The 17,519-nt window shown below is 41.4% G+C and overlaps 1 protein-coding gene and 1 long non-coding RNA gene across 2 annotated transcripts in view; both read left to right on the top strand.

Moving 5' to 3' along the window:
• KCNB1 (potassium voltage-gated channel subfamily B member 1) overlaps nt 1-11,247 on the top strand; it is a 106,314-nt gene extending 95,067 nt beyond the window's left edge. Inside the window, exon 3 of the mRNA XM_015881671.2 lies at nt 620-11,247. Coding sequence (XP_015737157.1) covers nt 620-2,644 — 2,025 coding nt within the window. The 3' untranslated portion in view covers nt 2,645-11,247. The remainder of the gene's footprint in view (nt 1-619) is intronic.
• An 816-nt stretch (nt 11,248-12,063) lies between these two features.
• On the top strand, nt 12,064-16,034 carry LOC107322913. Its single transcript, XR_001559101.2, has 4 exons — nt 12,064-12,100; nt 13,975-14,094; nt 14,652-14,857; nt 15,381-16,034. It is a non-coding gene; the product is annotated as an uncharacterized LOC107322913 (long non-coding RNA).
• Nucleotides 16,035-17,519: the final 1,485 nt, after the last annotated feature.

Below are 17,519 nucleotides of genomic sequence, written 5' to 3'. Positions count from 1 at the left end.
CATGTCTCAAAATGTTTTAGAAAGCCTCAGACAAAGTTTTGTGTCTTTCACAACTGCCAAGTTTTAATTTAGAGATGAATCTTTCAAAAAGAGCATGTTACTTGTACACTTACATGTAGTGAAAATGTACACATATCACTATAATAAGCCATGGGCACTCAAAAAATTATAGACATATCTATGCATTAAATAGAGGACATCACTGTGACCAAATCTTGCATTCACAATTATATTCCCTCTTGCTTAGATTTCAGAGATGGTTGTCCAGATGGGCTTTGTTGGGCACCTAATTAGTAGTTAATCAAGAGGTCCCGCTGTGAACTGCTTCACAGTCCTTCTGGCATCGTAGCTACTTGGAACACATTGAAAATGAATGAGATAAATGCACAGGAGTCAAAGTAGAAATTTTATCTGCTCTATGCATCTGATATAACTCAAAGCAGTTTCCAAAATAGAATCACTTCAAGACGCATTTCCATATACTAAGAATTGAATTAGTCTAGAGGTGCCTAAATGGAAGTACAGCCATGTGTATTAGTGTGATGGTATATGTGAAATGTGATGGTAGATCATGTAATATATTCTGAGCCAAACTCACTGTCTTCTCTTTCCTTTCCAGATTTTGGCAATCATTTCCATCATGTTTATTGTACTATCTACAATTGCCTTGTCCCTAAACACACTTCCAGAACTACAAGGCGTGGATGAATTTGGGCAGACCACAGATAATCCTCAGCTCGCCCATGTGGAAGCAGTGTGCATTGCATGGTTTACAATGGAATACCTCTTACGGTTCCTATCCTCGCCTAAGAAATGGAAGTTTTTCAAAGGCCCACTGAATGCTATTGATTTGCTAGCCATCCTACCATACTATGTCACTATCTTTCTCACAGAATCCAATAAAAGTGTACTTCAGTTCCAAAATGTACGACGAGTGGTCCAAATATTTCGGATCATGAGGATACTCCGGATTCTAAAGCTTGCCCGGCACTCAACAGGTTTACAGTCCTTGGGGTTTACACTGAGGAGAAGTTACAATGAGCTTGGCTTACTCATCTTGTTTTTGGCCATGGGCATTATGATCTTTTCCAGCTTAGTGTTTTTTGCAGAAAAGGATGAGGACGATACAAAATTCAAGAGCATCCCAGCTTCTTTCTGGTGGGCAACAATCACCATGACAACAGTAGGCTATGGAGATATCTACCCCAAAACACTTTTAGGTAAAATAGTAGGAGGACTGTGCTGCATTGCTGGAGTGCTGGTGATTGCTCTTCCTATCCCAATTATTGTCAATAACTTCTCTGAGTTCTACAAAGAGCAGAAGAGGCAAGAGAAAGCCATCAAGCGCAGAGAAGCTCTTGAAAGGGCCAAAAGGAATGGTAGTATCGTCTCCATGAATATGAAGGATGCATTTGCCCGTAGTATAGAACTTATGGACATTGTGGTTGAAAAGAATGGAGAAAGCATAGCCAAAAAGGATAAAGTTCAGGACAATCATTTATCTCCCAACAAATGGAAATGGACCAAGAGAACGCTCTCTGAAACTAGCTCTAGTAAATCTTTTGAAACTAAAGAACAAGGGTCTCCAGAAAAAGCTAGGTCATCTTCAAGCCCTCAACACCTGAATGTCCAACAGCTAGAAGACATGTATAACAAAATGGCAAAGACTCAGTCACAGCCAAACCTTAACACTAAAGAGACGAGTCAATCTGGAAAGCAAATGGAAGAGCTAGAAATGGAGACCCTTCCTGGCCCTATGGTGCCCTTGCTGACAACTCGCACCGATGGGATCATTGACATGAGGAGCATGTCCAGTATTGACAGCTTCATAAGTTGTGCTGCAGAGTTCCCTGACTCTGGGAGGTTTTCTCACAGCCCACTCGCTACCCTTCCCTGCAAAGGTGGCATTAATGTGATTCAGGAGCAGAGCAGAGCGGAAGGGAGCAGTGCCAGATTTGCAGATATAAACACAAGCTCTGAAGGCAGCCACCGTTCTGCTTTTTTCATAGAAAGTCCAAAAAGCTCCATAAAGGCCAGTAACCCTTTAAAACTAAGATCTCTGAAAGTCAACTTCATGGAGGAGGATGCCAGCACGTTAGTACCAGCATCAAATGTCCTGAGAATATATCCAGACACTCTCAAGAGCAGGGGAGCCACTGCTGCCACCGGCACAGATACTTCCTTACTCTCAGACAGATCTCTCATGAGCCCAGAAACCTCCATCTACACAACCGCAAGTGCGAGAACACCTCCAAAGTCACCAGAGACACAGACAGCCATAGCTTTCAACTTCCACGATGCCGGTATTCACAAATACATAGATGCTGACACTGATGATGAAGGTCAGCTGCTTTATGATTCAAGTCCTCCTGGAAATGTGAGTCCTAAGTACAATATTACAAACATTGGTTATCTAAAGCAAAAAGACAATGTTTATAGAACAGAGAAGAACCATCTAGAAGCTGCTGCTTTACCCACCTCCCCTAAGCTAATAGGGCAAAACTGCATTTATTCTATGGAAGGCATCACTGGAAGAACCCAGGGCAATCAGGAGACTGTCAGACTAGAAAATCATATTTCCCCAGAAGTCCATGTATTACCAGGCAGTGGAGGACATGCTAACACACATGATCAAAGCATCTGAGCAGGCTCCAAGAGAACTTACTAAAAGATTAAAGGAATGTCCTTACAGTCAACTCAAAACAAACAAACAACAAAAAACAAAAAATAAGCAAACAACAACAAAAAAACCATCAAAAAAACAAAAAACAAAAAAAAAGAGCTTCTGCATGGCATGAACTTGGCTGAAACAAGCCATCCGTTTCTAAAAGTCTGAGGGGAGGTCCAGTGTGGGTTTGTGAAAATGTCCTTCTCTGAAACAACTTTATAGACATTGCCCACATCAGTCAAAAATAAGGATTGCAAATCATGATCACACATTGATCTCCTTTCATGTTGTCCAGTGAAGCCAATGTGACCAAATATCCATCCATTCCCCTTGAACGCTAGAGCTCCTTTTGGAAATATTAACACCTGATGTGCGTTAGTTCCATAAAGGATGCCAAGGCAGCCAGATATGAACTCTGGAATAATTTGCTGGGGTTGGTATAAAGCTATCTAAAACACAATGCTCTCTGCTTCAGGGCAGCTGTTCCTCATCTACAGCTTTCTCTGATGGATATTATGTCTAAAGGTAACAGGGAACACTTGCATTATTAGAAAAATCCAAGTGAAAACCATTTAAAACAAATAGCGGTCTAGAGAAACCAGTTATTAAAATGCTCTGTGTGTGTTTAACAATACTATATCCTGTAGGACCTGACGTTTTCTTTTTGAAACATCAGCAGGGTGAGTTGCACCACTTGTATCTAACTCCAAACACCCTTTAGGACGTAGTGAAACTCGCACTTACCCTCTGCTAAAATCGAAAGCTGCCCTTGGGCCAGCACGTGGCCCTTGGGGCACGCACAGCCCATGCTGGGAAGGTGAGAAGGAGCCATGCAGAAGCAGGGATCTCCGGCGGCATCGCAGCCCTCTTCCCGCAGCTGGGGAGCATGGGGCTGGAAGGGGAGCTCAGCTCCTCTCCAGGCTCCCAGCTGCACCATGGCAGCTCCCGGCCCTACAGGGATGGCCGAGCGCAGTAGCTGGCCCTGAGGTTTGGTCCAGGCCTGGCCGGCTCCTCGGTCCTACCCTTCCCACCCGCGCCCTGACTTCAGGCATCTGCTGAAGTCTAACCCTTGGCGTAGGAGAGGAACCAGTTGGTCTGAAGCTTTTCGCGCCCACATGGCGTGGTGAAAGATATGCAAGCGTTACATAAATATGCAAAAAGAGGGATTCTTTAGCTACCCGCCCCGGGCCTGGTTGTGCTCTCTCTCGTGAGGAGGTTGGGTGGGAGCATCTCCTGCCATGTTGGTGCATCCAGCAGCGCAGGGAGACTGCCAGAGACAGCAGGACCAGGCCTGATGTTTTAATAGCATCCACTCATTTTTAAGTGAAAGAAGAAAAAAAATAAATAAAAAAAATAATTAAAAAAAAAAGAGAGAGATTTGACCATTTTAAGTGAACAGAACTAGCAGCCACCAGCCTAGGTTTTTAAAATATTATTATTTCAATAAAGTTCTGTCAAATTGTGTAGGAAATAATTTGTCTTTGGTTTTTAATACGGGGGGGGGAAAAGCACTTTACGTTGACTTTCTGTTGTTGTTGTTGCAATGCTGGAGTAGGATAGCAGAGTGTAACAATCAAGCACTTTAACCAAGCACTATTTTAATTTGTGCCTCCTGTCGTGACTGTGATTTGTTACACGCCGGTAGCAAGTCACAACCTGTCCTGTGATAACTGTGATGGTAATCTTTTATGTTGTTATCCGTTTCTACTGTAAAACTCAGCTGTAAATAACTCTGTCAATAAGCGTTTCCTGACCTATTTCGGAGCACCTGCCGGGGCGTGTAGCTATCTGTATGCAACAGGTCTTGGGGCGTGCGGAGGCATGGGACTCGGGAGCAGAGGCGCACGCTGGAGGAAGACCATAACCATGCGAGCCTGCTGCATTTTGTCCCTTCCCCTTGTGAAAAAGCCGTTGGTTGGTCCTGAATGTAACTGTCTGTCCGTCCGAGCTGTACAGTACTTCTGTCTGTAATCCATAGTAGTGAATGCAGCATGTACGGACAAAAGCAATAAGCACATATCTGTTTTAGGAACTGTTATGGGTTATGATGATAGCTTTGCTAGGTCTCTCTGTGGCACAAACCCACACGCATGCTGGAGCAGTGGTCCCACTGGGTTCCTGGAGGTGGGATGCAGCCCAAGGCACTGCTCACTCATCCTCCTTGCCTCCTGCAAGGCCAGGCCCTAGGGAATACACAAGTGAGACCTGAGCCACCACCTCATGAATTCGCCCGCTGGCAGTGGAAGAGGCCTCGTGTCATGCAGAGAATTACGTGGGAGGTACTCAAACTCAATGAGTTGCTCAAACTCAGTGCGAGCAAACTGTGCTCTCCAGAGTATTTACACAGGGCCAATTCCTGAGGTTCCTCAGCTTTTGCTCTGTCTTCACTCAGTCAAAACCACCATTCCTCCAAATGGGCTCTTTGCCAGGTGAAGGACTTTAGGATTTGGCCATAGTAAATACAAGTGTACTTAAAGGAACTGATGTATTGCTAGTTAAGATTGAATCGTTACGAAGAAGTAAAGTGACTTTCCAGCAGATAAGCTTTAAATACTGAGTTATTCTGTGGCTTTCAGAGGCCATGGAGTGGCAATGAGAAATTTTAACGAGAACAGTCTTAACATAACCTCTATGTTTCAGTGATCATTCATGTCTGCCATCAGCACAAATGTAAAAAGGAAAAAAAAATAATCAGGGACAATTTTTTTGATAAAGTAAGTAATAGTGATTTCCGAGCTAAATATTTTTAGAGCTGATGCTTTCATGTGGAAAAAAAGTCATATTTTACATATCACAAAAGTGAGCATATTTAAATATAGCCATATAGTGTAGTATTTACCACACTTTCATCCAAATTGATGTATTTGGTTTATAGATGGCACTGACAAAAATGTATAGATCAACGATTCTATCATTTTTAACTGATAATCAACTGGTGCAACTCTCCTTGTAACCAAAGGCCCTCTGTTTGCCTTGTGTGTTCACTTACGACACATATCTTATATCATCTATTTAGTCCTACCTTTAAAGTAGCATTTTATTGAGTCACTTTTGAAAGCCAAATTCAAAAGTATCATTCAAAATCTACCTTTTAAGTCTGAATAGCCAAAGTCCTATAGATTTCTTATAGAAAGCAAATAATTTAAAATTCAGCATATAATATGCTTGAAGAGCATTTCTTTCTTATTTGTGTATGAAGATGTAGCTCTCATTTTGTGCCCAGTTAAAAAGGAAGTATGTTTAATTTATTTTAATGAAATAAAGTCTGATTATGAAGTATGTACCTATATATGTGTGTGTGTGCATAATACACATATATATAATGTAAGCACTGGGAAATCTACTCTAACATAAAGCTATGATAGACTAAATCTGTACTCATTACAAAAGGAAAGGCAGTGCTTTGAAAACATAATGCTCACTAAATCCTATAGATACTAGAAAGACAATTTCATTTTATAGTGTGTTTGGTACATATCCCCCAGAGCTCATCGAAGTAAGAGCAAATATGCAATATCTCTTGCATCAAGCTAAAGTGTGCAGTTTAATCACTGATATTTGGCATTCAGGTCTGTGAACTTACTGTGTAGCCTGTATCAAGCAAGATGACAGTTTCACCTGCTGCTGCAGAAGATGTCATATCTGAAAGGACTATGTACATGTGATGTCTGCTCTAGCTTGTATCTTACGCCATCAACACCATTTTTAATACATATATATAAATATATATATATATAGAATATATATATTTGCGGGAGGAATGGGTGCAGTTTTCTTAACTAGGAAGCAAAGATCCTTTGAGTTTTAGCCTTGAACAAAGGAAAACAGCAGTCACTTATTGCAGTAGATTTCTCAGTGCCTTTTCTTAGAAACTTCACCTAAGCACACTTAAGGAAAACTAACTAAAACAAAACAGTCTCCTGTGAAATCCACATTTTCTGAAAGGTTTGAGAGTCTATAAAGGTAGGAAAAGAAGAAAAAAATAAATAAAGAGGAAAAGAAAACCCATGGAACGCACATTCCCTTTCTCAACATGCCGAGTGTCACACGCCGGGGAATTTGTCTGTGCAAGGCACGCAGGAAGGAGTCCAAGACGGTTGGTTTCTTTGGCAACTATGGCTGTGATAAACTGTAGCCTTTTCTTCCCTTGCAGCTAATAAGATACACATTTCTAAGGAAAACAGTATTCTCTTCTGTAAAGTTGTAATGTATTGTTAATATTTGTACCTATTGTATATTTATGTCTTGACAGAATTATGACTGGTACAGTTTATAGTAAACAACAAGGGTATTTAAAACTCATTACAAAGACAACGTCTCTAAAGCCAAGTTCTCTCTCTGTTGGTAAGTTCCCCATAACACGATCTCCCATAGTTTTTAATGCCTCATTTCAAAGCAAGCAGTAGAATTATTGAGTAAAGCAGCAGAGCGATGGGGACCGTGTGGCACTGATGCCCTTTGTGCAGCTCAGTCAGGAGCAAGATGGGGAGGTGGGCTTCCCAGCAGCTCCAAATTGGCTCCAAATTCTTCAGCAAAGCGCTTGTGTTTGGTCAATCATTTCTGCTTATGGTAATTGAACAGAACAAGTGTTACCTTAGATTGCTTTAGGATCAGCCACCTGGGGAGAATATGGCTTTAAATAGTTCTTGAATAAAGTACAGATGTTTTAGTTACCTCTGTACCTTCTGTTTGCCATTGTGTTGGCTTTATAAGTATCTGATGTATGGAAAAGTCATGTGACTTTCATGCATTCCAGAGTAGTCTATTTTTCTGTTCAGATTAAAAAAAAATAAAATAAAATTATATTTATATATAAAAATATAAATATATATATATGTATTTTTAGCAAATTTATAATAGGGCAATCAAGTCAGATCTCTTCTTTTTGTATTACAGAATAATATATTATATGCTTTCTTGTTCATTTACATAGCTGGTCCCCTAACTTTTTTGTTTCATCATTTTCCTTCATTCTGAAAACACCCGCAGCATCCCTCCTGGAAGTGCGTCTGCAAAAGGTCACTAAGTTTGTCTGATGTTGTCATGTTTTTGTATTTTCCTGTTTGTGGTATGTAAAAATAGCCAGAGATTGGCTATGGAAACTAAGTTTTTCTTTCTGAGAAACAAAGAAGAGGCCAAACTAACCCTGGTTATGGCAATACTGGTGCGTAACAATCAATACCACTGGCTTCAGCGTTAGCCATAGCCTGGGTTTCAGTGGAGTTTTTTCAGATTTACATCAATTAAGATAAGATCATGAAGACAGGATATGAATCTGATTGTCCTAATTATTATGATAGAATTGGGATAAGTATCTCATTTCTGTTTTAATCAAAACTGAAAAGTCAGACTCTTATTTCAAGGGCAGTGACCTAGCAATGCCCAGGCAAAACTCTATAGCTTCTAAATCCAGGGGAAATTTCCCTGGGTTAAAACAGAAGGATCAAGATTTATTTCTCACTGGGTTTTTGGAATTTCTTCTTTCAGTCCCAGGTAAAATCAAGAAATGGGGAAGAAAAAAAAGTAAGATAGTAAAAAAAAAACCAAATGTACACATTCAGGAAGAGACTGGATTTGGCTGAAGTAAAGATCACCCCTGTACCTGCTTACCTAGTGATCTTGCTTGCTCCTTCATAGCTGTACCATCACACAGACTCAATAAGAATGAGATAAACATGCACCCAGGACCTGTTGAAGTCTAGCATGACAAAGAGATTCAAATTGTCTTTTAACTCCACAGAAAAGTTTTGGCTTGAATCAGCCCAACAGTTTGTTCAGTGATAATTTTTTCCATAGTTGGAATTTTGGTCTCTTTTCCTGTCTTAACCCCAAAGCAATCTCTTTTGTGTGACTTTCTTATACGCTCACCACAATACCCAGTAAATCTGAAATAATGTATGTGATTACATATCAGCAATACTTATTTACACACAAAGTGATTAAAACCAGGTGGGGTTTTTTGGTTGTTTGGTTGTTTTTGAAAACAACTAGTGCAATAACCTATTATATCTATCATAAAAGATCCCATAAATCTCTTCAAAATGCAGTTTCCATATCACTAAGTTCATCTGAACATATTTAACAACACCACAGCAAGCTTTTAGTCTTGCCAGTCTGAAATTTACTCCTGCCGGTAGCCCTCCCACTGAAACAGAAATGACCCAGATACCAACCAGCCCATCAAGGAAGTAATGTTTGTTTTTCAGCATGCGTTTTGCACCCCATGCTGAACAGATCCAGGCTCTTGCACTGAAACTTTGTCTTGACCAGACAAAGGAAAATTTAGGAAATCTGAATGTTTGCATTCAGGATGTGTATCCCCTTTGTTGCTGGTGTTACCTAAGCTACAAATAAGTGTCCTTTGACACCAACGGTAGGGTGCCACAAGTGTTCATATCTGTAAATACTATTCAGAATTTTGCTTTGCTTGATTCTGGCTTCATCGCACAAGAAATCTTCATTTTAGAGGCTTAGAAGAGAAACCTTCATTTTTCTTTTTAACCAGACATACTACTATTGATATTCTGTAGGACTAAACAAGGATTAACTTTTGACATTTTTAAAGGGGTCTTTTGAAGACTGCAGGGATGCTACCTTCAAGAAGTAATAATCAGCTTGGACTCAGTGCAAAGACCCACCCAAACTAGAGCATTGTGAGATGCCAGAGAGCTGAATTTTAATGAAATGCCAGACTATTTGCTGCTACAAGTAAAGCCCATTGAGGTCAATGGAGCTGTTCTCAGTTTAGCCCCAGTAAAAAATTAGACCCTTGTCATTAAAAGCTAATTGAAAACTACAGGCTCTGCATGACCTCAGGGATGGAGGTGTCTGTCCATAGCACCTACAAGGAAACCAGTGAGGAGAGGGAATGGGAAGAGACGGGTCAGTGAAAGCCTGGGAAAGAAAGAAATCCTTCACACAAGAGGAAGACAATCATCTTTATCATTCCAGCCTTGACTGAGCAGCCTTCTGTGTAAGCTCACTTTTTGTGGGCTTGATACCACAAGCAGTATCATGAACTCACAAATGACTGGCCCTACAGCAGGACCACATGGTTCAACCCTGGCAGCACCCTGTCCAGGGACTGGTTGTTGTTGGGAGGACACTACTGGCTTATGGGCCATCAGTTACCTTTGACAGTGTCAGTCTCCAGTCTTACTGGAAATCTGCAGTTAAGGCCATTTTAGGATGCAACAGTTCTGGTCTAAACACCATATTTCACTTAGAATCTCCTCTTCCTTCTGTTTTTCAACTACTCCTGAGTACCATTAGTCACCCTTAGGCTCATGCAACCGCTGGGATTCGTTTGTATCAATTTTGTTGTGACAGACAGACGACATATCTATTTTCTCCAATTATTTCTGGTTCTCTGGTGGTGGGTGCACAGAATTGCTCTCACATTGAAGCATTCCCCACTGATGTGTTTGGGTTGGGGGCAGCATCTCTATATTACTTAGAACTCTGAAGCCATGATACTGCACTCAGAAAGGCCAGCCACAGCTACCAACCAAATTTGCTTTCCAGCTAGATTAGCATTAAGATAATGCCCCCAATAAATGCAGAAAATGCCTGCTTTCTATCAGGCCAGTGAAGCAGTTCTTAAATGGAGAGAAAACACTGACCTAGGCACTGCTGCACGTGCTGCTCAGTGACAACTCCATGCCCAATGTGGCATGCCAGGCGGTCTGTGCTACATGCCAGCTGCTTGGCATCTCATCATGCCAGGGAACAGCCCCAGTTCTTCCTTCTGCCAAAGCATGGGACAACTGCTTGAGCTGTGCTGTTTTGCCAGTCACTGACCCCATGGCCACCCCAGTCAGTGCTCTCCAGGGAAACCTTGGTGGGCACCAGCAGTTGCTAAAAATCAAGAAAGCCATGGGGTTTCCCTTAAAAGAAAAATGTGATATTCAACTGCAAATACAAACTGGAAAATGCAAGTTTCCTGTGACTCTCCCAGCACATGTGTATCAAGTTGCTTTTGTAGTTGGAAATTGAAACCAACTGTGACCCAGCTTGGGAAAGAGCAGAATATGACAGCTTTCTCCATGGCCTTGCACTTCAGTTATGTTTTAACCTGGGCAATGTGGGGAAGCAATGGGGAATCCAGCTCAGCTTGTATATAACAAAGGGCAGAGTGTCATGCCTCTGCCTATAGCCCAGCAAATCCTGCACGTCTTGCACAATCCCTTCATTGGGCTACATTGGGCTGACCCAAGGGGCATGCATCAGCAGATGTTTTCTCCCCATTTAAGCAACTTTTCCACACCCTGGCATTTTGGGGTGATAACAGCAACATTAGCCATATAGTAGTGTACTTAGAGTCTTACATTTTTTGTAACTTTGATTTAGTCATTCTTTGTTGAAGTTTATTGACCTCTCCAATTGTTTCCGTAAACAAATTATTTAAGAAAAAAAAAAAAAATCAATGTCTTTATATGCATGTAGTAGTATGAAACTGTGATCAATGTGTGACATTCAGAACCTGTACTGTCTTGTAAAATATGTCCAAATGTCTAAGGATTTTAAAGCAATGGTCCCTTACTACAGACTACAGAAATAAATAAAAAGGTATGGATAAACCAAAGCCTTTATTTGCTCTGTTTCCTGGTCATATTTGCTGGCCAAAAATATAACCACCATCAGCTGGCACTGAGCATCTGCTTTAGCTCATTGCAGCTGACAGCAGGTTTAGACATATGTTATTTGCTCACGGATAAAGCCGTGATTCAGGAAAGCAGTGCTGAGCTCAACAGCTCCTGTTTTGAGGCTGACAGATTCAGTGCCCAGACCTGCATGATCCAGCCCTTGCCTGGCAGGACACAGCCCACCCTCACCTCTGTGGGCTCAGGGACCGAGCATCTCCCAGCCTCACCAGACACCTTGACCTGGCATCTCGCTCCCAACCATGCTGCTGCAGAGCCAGACACAGATGGGAAAACAGCCAAAGTTTGGAGACAAAGAGCTTTGGGTGTGAAATGGAAGCAAACAGGTTGTTTTGCTGCTACCTGGGGCAAAAGGTTGGACTCTCTGATAGAGCCACTGCAGTTTTCTCCATTAGGTTAAGCAGCAGCTTGGTTCAATAATGAAAGTCATCAGAGCAAAGGAAATTTGAACTGCTCAGGAATATTTTCTTTGAATTGATTACAAAACTTTTCTTATGCTGAAATATTCTGCAAAAGTCCTGACTCCACCAGTGTATGGGAAATTGGTAATCACAGCCTGAACCTTTGATTAATCAGCTGAGGCAAGTGTTGGGTCAGCTGTGGGAGCACAGGTGAGAGTAATTTAGCTGTGCTCCCAGAAGGGGTGGAGCTTGACTCCATCTCCTCTAGACCTCATTTAAGGGCTGACTACCACTAAGGCACCATCTCTTGGAGATTGCTCCTTGGTGATTGCCTCAGTGCTCCCAGCAGACTGAAGGCTTCCATACTGGTGAGTTTTTCCTGTAAATAACCTTTTGGGTATTTAGAACTACTATTTTTCCATTATTGTCACCGTACACCCTAGTTTATGGAATCAGAGCTAATTCAAACATTTTAATTTATGGCCATTTTAAAATGTAAAAAGAAGATGCAAGTATGCATTTCTACCCAGCCCTGTGCAGCTCTGCAGTACGTGCAACCTGGCAGAGAAATTGCTCATACCAGTCCAATGGAAAAGACTATGAAATTTTTTTTTATATAGCCACAAGACCTGTATGAAAAAGGGAGAGCAGGAGTTTAAGTGCGCAAGTGAGGTATATGCATTGCATTTTAATAGCGTGTTGCTTTATTTACTTGTGTTCATTCTCAGTTCAGTTAGATCTTTTCCAAAAAATCTAAATGATGTGTTGAATGTCCTATAGCAAGCTGTGACAATGACATCTGATAAGATTAAGACACTGAACTTGAAGGGAAGTTTACAAATGAAGAACCAGAAAGTGGAGGCATTCCTACAACATATGTCTTCCTCTTCCACTTTCTGCTAATGATTTTCTGTTTTTGCCTGCCAACCCGAGCATGCAAGCTCCTGAATTATAATCCATTACTGTAATTATACTGTCCAAGGAGGTTTTCTCTATGAATTGATTTACTTTATCAAGTAAATTAAAATAATGCCTATCTCCTCAGGCGTTGTGCTTCATTATTGTGTGCCAAATCTTCAGCTGTTAAATAATTTTATTTTTTTCCTAGTTAAAGTATACTACAGGAATTACTCTCTGCTTTGCATAGCCCTCTGGCCCATGCTGCTCCCAGCTGTTCCTTGCAGCACTTTCTGCCATACCAGTGCATTGGCAATAATCTCACTGCCTCTTCCTTCCAAACAGGATGGATTTTGCTGTGACTTTTGTTTATGCTAAACTAGAGAGGTTTATTTCCCTCTTCACACTACACTCCATCCTGTTAGAAAATCTGACCCTGTTTAATGAAGGCTGCTTCTCTGAACATCCAGAGCAAGCCTACATCCTCCCTGCACCCAGTCGGTCAGTCATCCCAAATATGAATCAAACAAAACCATCTGGTGAGGGAGCACACACCCCAAGTAGGGGCATAGGAGACCCAGGGAGCCTTCAGCACCAGCAGGGCTCATACAGCTCTTCCCAATACTTCTTAAGGCAGAGGGAGAAGAGGAGCAGCCCAGACCCACACAGTATATAATGGCACTGTGTAGCACTCTACATCATACAACTGAGTCATAAAACAAATATTAAATGTACAGTATAGAAATATACGCTATGGAAAGATCTGTTAAGTGCACACTGAGCATTGGCCACAGGCACTTTTTTTTTATACTTTTAATTCTTTCCTCAATAAAGCCAGTGGAGTTCTTCCAGAGTTTAACTTGGCGAGTGGTGCTAGAAGCTGAGCTGCTGAAAATAGCGATGATGCAGCACAGACTTTGCTCTTGGAGATGTCGCTGCCTTCTCCAGGGACGTTCTAGTTTCCATGTAACATCACACTGTGTCACCAAGACCAAAGAGGATTTTTAGGCACTTCAGAATTAATGAATATGAGGAAAAGTTCAGGTTTTGAATATTTTGTTCATTTCTGAAAAGTCGGTAACAATTTAAATAATTTACAAGGTTTTTTTGCAGGAAAATCTTTGCTTATAAAATAGGGAGAAGTTCTTCCATTCTACCTCTTTTTGCTTACTTACCTTCCTTCCCACTTTCTGTAAAGACAATGAGTTACTAAGAAATGTGACATTATTATTCAGCAGGCAGGAGCATTTAGAGGTAAATTTGCCCCAGAGTATCATCTGCAACCAGCCAAGCAGAAGCTGCGACTAATGTGTCACAGCAATGAAAGTCTGTGGTTTCTGTTTAGGAGCACAAGCACTGAACATCAACCTTATCTTTGGAAAAGGAGAGCAAATTTGTACAACTTTTCATCACGCCTTTTAATCCCTATGTAATTAAACGAAGAAACCACAGGTCTCATATAAAGGTAAGCTTACACTTCGCTGTACCCAGTGGCATTCAGTAGTGTTGGCAGATATGTGGTTAATAATAATAGGAGCTAAAATGAATGGGTCTATCTGCTGAACTGAAAAAACATGTAATATAAAATGCTGTTTTCATGCTTTGATGATAATTAGTCTAAAAATGAACTGCACAGTGATTTAGCTTCTAGCATTCTTCCAAATGGTAGAGAGAAGAACACTAGGGGACATTCAGATGAGATTGATCCAGGCATGAGAAAGTGTAAATTTAAATTATTTAATAAAAATGAATTCCCATAGATGTTCATGGTCTAGTTTTACTCCTCTTCACAGGCAGATTTAATAGCCAGATGATTCAATAAATTGAGGACATTACTTTCTGAAACATGAGAGACTGGCGAAGCCAAAAATGCCTTAAGAAATTAAGTCCCTATAGTGCAGGAGACTGAGGCAGAGTTTGTCAGACATCTCCAGCACTACACAAACGTGCACTTACCTTCCAAACATTCAGTAAATCTGAGTGCTTATGTGGCTGTACAGAAACTGTTGCCAATCATTGCAGGGACCCCAGCACAGCCAACACAGCATGGATCACACCATGCAGTCACCTGAGCCCTGGAGGAAGGTGATGGCACCAAGGCTGTGGATTTCCCTCATAGCCAGCTCCACAGGATGCAAAGCCCACGAGAGTTGGTCTCTCTCAAGGCTTATCATGGGAAGATGGCCTCATCTCAAACCTTCCTGGCTGATTTCCAGCACTGTACAATGGTAATGAGGGTCTGCAAAGATGTGCCACTCCTCCTGCAATCAGATCACTCATTTGCATCATTATGCAAATATGCAATCTGCTTGCTGTTAGGATCCACACACTGCCTTGGGCAGCCCTGGGGCCTGTTCTGTGTATGGGGCGACACTGCTTTCGGTCTCAGACCAGCCATGCGCTGCTAGTGGGAAGGTCTGGATGTCCCTGGTGCTCTGAAGATTATATAAGGGCAAATAAATGGGAAAGAAAATCACAGGTAAAAACCAAAGAAATAGAAAGTATATAAGCACTTTTCTAGTGGTGTAAGTAAAAAAAAGATTAATTCCCACAGATAGATTTGCCCATAAGTTGTCCAGTGTAGCCTTTCTTATCCATCATCTCCAAAGAGCTGTTGCTCACCAGTTAGGACAGGAAAGAAAGAAAAAGGAATCTTAGGCTGATATGCAACATCCAATCTCTTAAATACAAGCTCATGGGAAATAATGTAACCATAGCTCTAACTCTCTCCTTTTTTTTTTTTTTTTTCAGGATTAGTCATCAAAAACCATGAGGCTATTTGTTGGAAGGCAGCTATTATGAGCTGACTAATCATATACAAAAGATTAGACCACTTTCCAAAGATCTAATTGACCAGAAGAATCTGTGGTTTCCCCTATTCTCTTGTTTTTCATATCAGCAGTACTGGCATCCACTAAAATTTTCTAGCAAACAAATATTTTTGAGGCATTTCAGTTGGAGTAGAAAGCCAGCATGGAAGAAAGCAGACCATCAGCTGTTCCACTGAGAATCCAGCAAAAAGGAACAGTTGATATCCTATTAATATAAATGAGCTCATTAGTAGCGTTGACTTCAGTCTGAGTTCAGCAGTTCAGAGCCTCTATTCCAGAACATATAGAATTTATATGACAAAAAATAAAGAGAAAATGAAGGAAGGATATTGCAAGTGTCTGTTTCCCACCCTGGTGCCAGGGTAGATGAACGGAAGGTAAGACAGGAGGCTGCACTGACCGGGCTGGATTCAGAGCTGTAAGAAGATTTTTCAGACATACTAAGGCAAATAAAGAGGATTTCCAAGACAGCAAGTATCCCATACTGTGTTGCAGTTTTTTAAATATATGCCTACATTATGAGTAATCTGTGCAGTAGATACATTCATAGAGTTCCATAATAAACTTGCAGAACAGCATTTCTTGGACTTTACATAAAGCAAAAAAGCTTTAAACATGGGCAGTCGTTTCCACTACTGCTATTATGAGCATCAAGGATGACTTGATGGCCTTAGCACAGTGGAGAAGCCTGAGCCCTGGTCCTATATTTAACTCTGATCCTTTGTTCCAGAATTCTCTTCAGTAGGGAGGAAACACATATCTATCTCATAAGAGTATTATGAGGAGTTATTTACTAACATTAGTTATTGATCTGGGAAGGAAAAATGTTTAATGTATTCAGCAAGCTAATTCAGTGCAATAGCAGGAAGGAATAGTTTCATGAGGAGAAAAAAAGGATCACAGTTATAAAGAACAAACAAAAATACAAGACTTTCTCCATATATCTTGCTCTTCAGTACTTATTTCTATGGCCTGATTCCCTAGCCCTTGGGCAGGGTTTCTCTCTGGTGGCAGGGTGTTGCCATCAGACTCCATCACAACACATGAGCAAGGAGATGAGGAGGCAAGAATTGCACAGAAAAACACAAGTTGGATATTTTCTAGAATTCCAGGCTTGGATTTGCAATTTAGGTAACACTGCTTACTGGCCACTACCCACATCAGGGCTGGGAATGACAGCATGCCTAGTCTCTGTGTACTGCAGGGAGTTAGAAATGGCACTAATGAAGTACTTTGCAGAAAGTGAGGCCCAGAGGTGCCAGCTGCCCTCCTTCAGCTCATGTTAATGCTCATTGATGCTTGAAATTAACTGCTGGGTGGCTAAAACAGGGCTGCAAGTGACCCCTGAGACAAAGTATGTCTATGGCAGAAGGGGTTGGTGGTATCCTCAGGGTTGGATCACAGACTTCCACCTCCCTGACCGCTGTCTCAAACATGAAGCATCCTTCCAGAGGGGGAAAAAAAAAAAGAAGAAAAAAAAAGGAAAACAAAATTTAAAAACTATATTGGAATAATAATCCTGCATTCTGGATTTAAGTCTATCATCTCTCCTATTGTATTATCCACATTCTCTCCCCCTGCAGAGAAGAATCTCTCAAAAGCTTCACAAATGCTTTTTTTTCAGTATCAACCTCTGCTTTAAACAAGAATCTTCACCACCATGTGTGAAAAAGCTGGGTGCCACTCTTTTCCTGGCTGTTACTCAAGGTATAAGATCCATATTCCTACCACAAACCATGCTTCTAATTGGGTTTTCCTCCCACTGTAACTCCCTCTACCATCTGTTTCCTTTTTTTCTTGGATGACACATCCCTTCATCACCGAGCACTGCCACCAAGATGCCAACCAAACCCATGAGCACCAGCACCAGCAGCCCCTTCTCTTTCCCTATGCCCCAGAAAACTACAAACCCAGCTCCAGCTGTGAGGTGGGTTTTCAGGCCACCACGCTCCCATCTGCGGATGGGATCCAATGCCTTGAGGTGCTCCAGGCCACAATCCTGGCTAGGTTTTAACACCCATTTGGCAGTGGAGTTTCACTGAAACAAGGTAGGAACTCC

Source organism: Coturnix japonica, chromosome 20, assembly GCF_001577835.2.
Source record: "Coturnix japonica isolate 7356 chromosome 20, Coturnix japonica 2.1, whole genome shotgun sequence".
Classification (NCBI taxonomy): Eukaryota; Metazoa; Chordata; class Aves; order Galliformes; family Phasianidae; genus Coturnix; species Coturnix japonica.
This window is presented reverse-complemented; position numbering and strand designations above follow the sequence as displayed.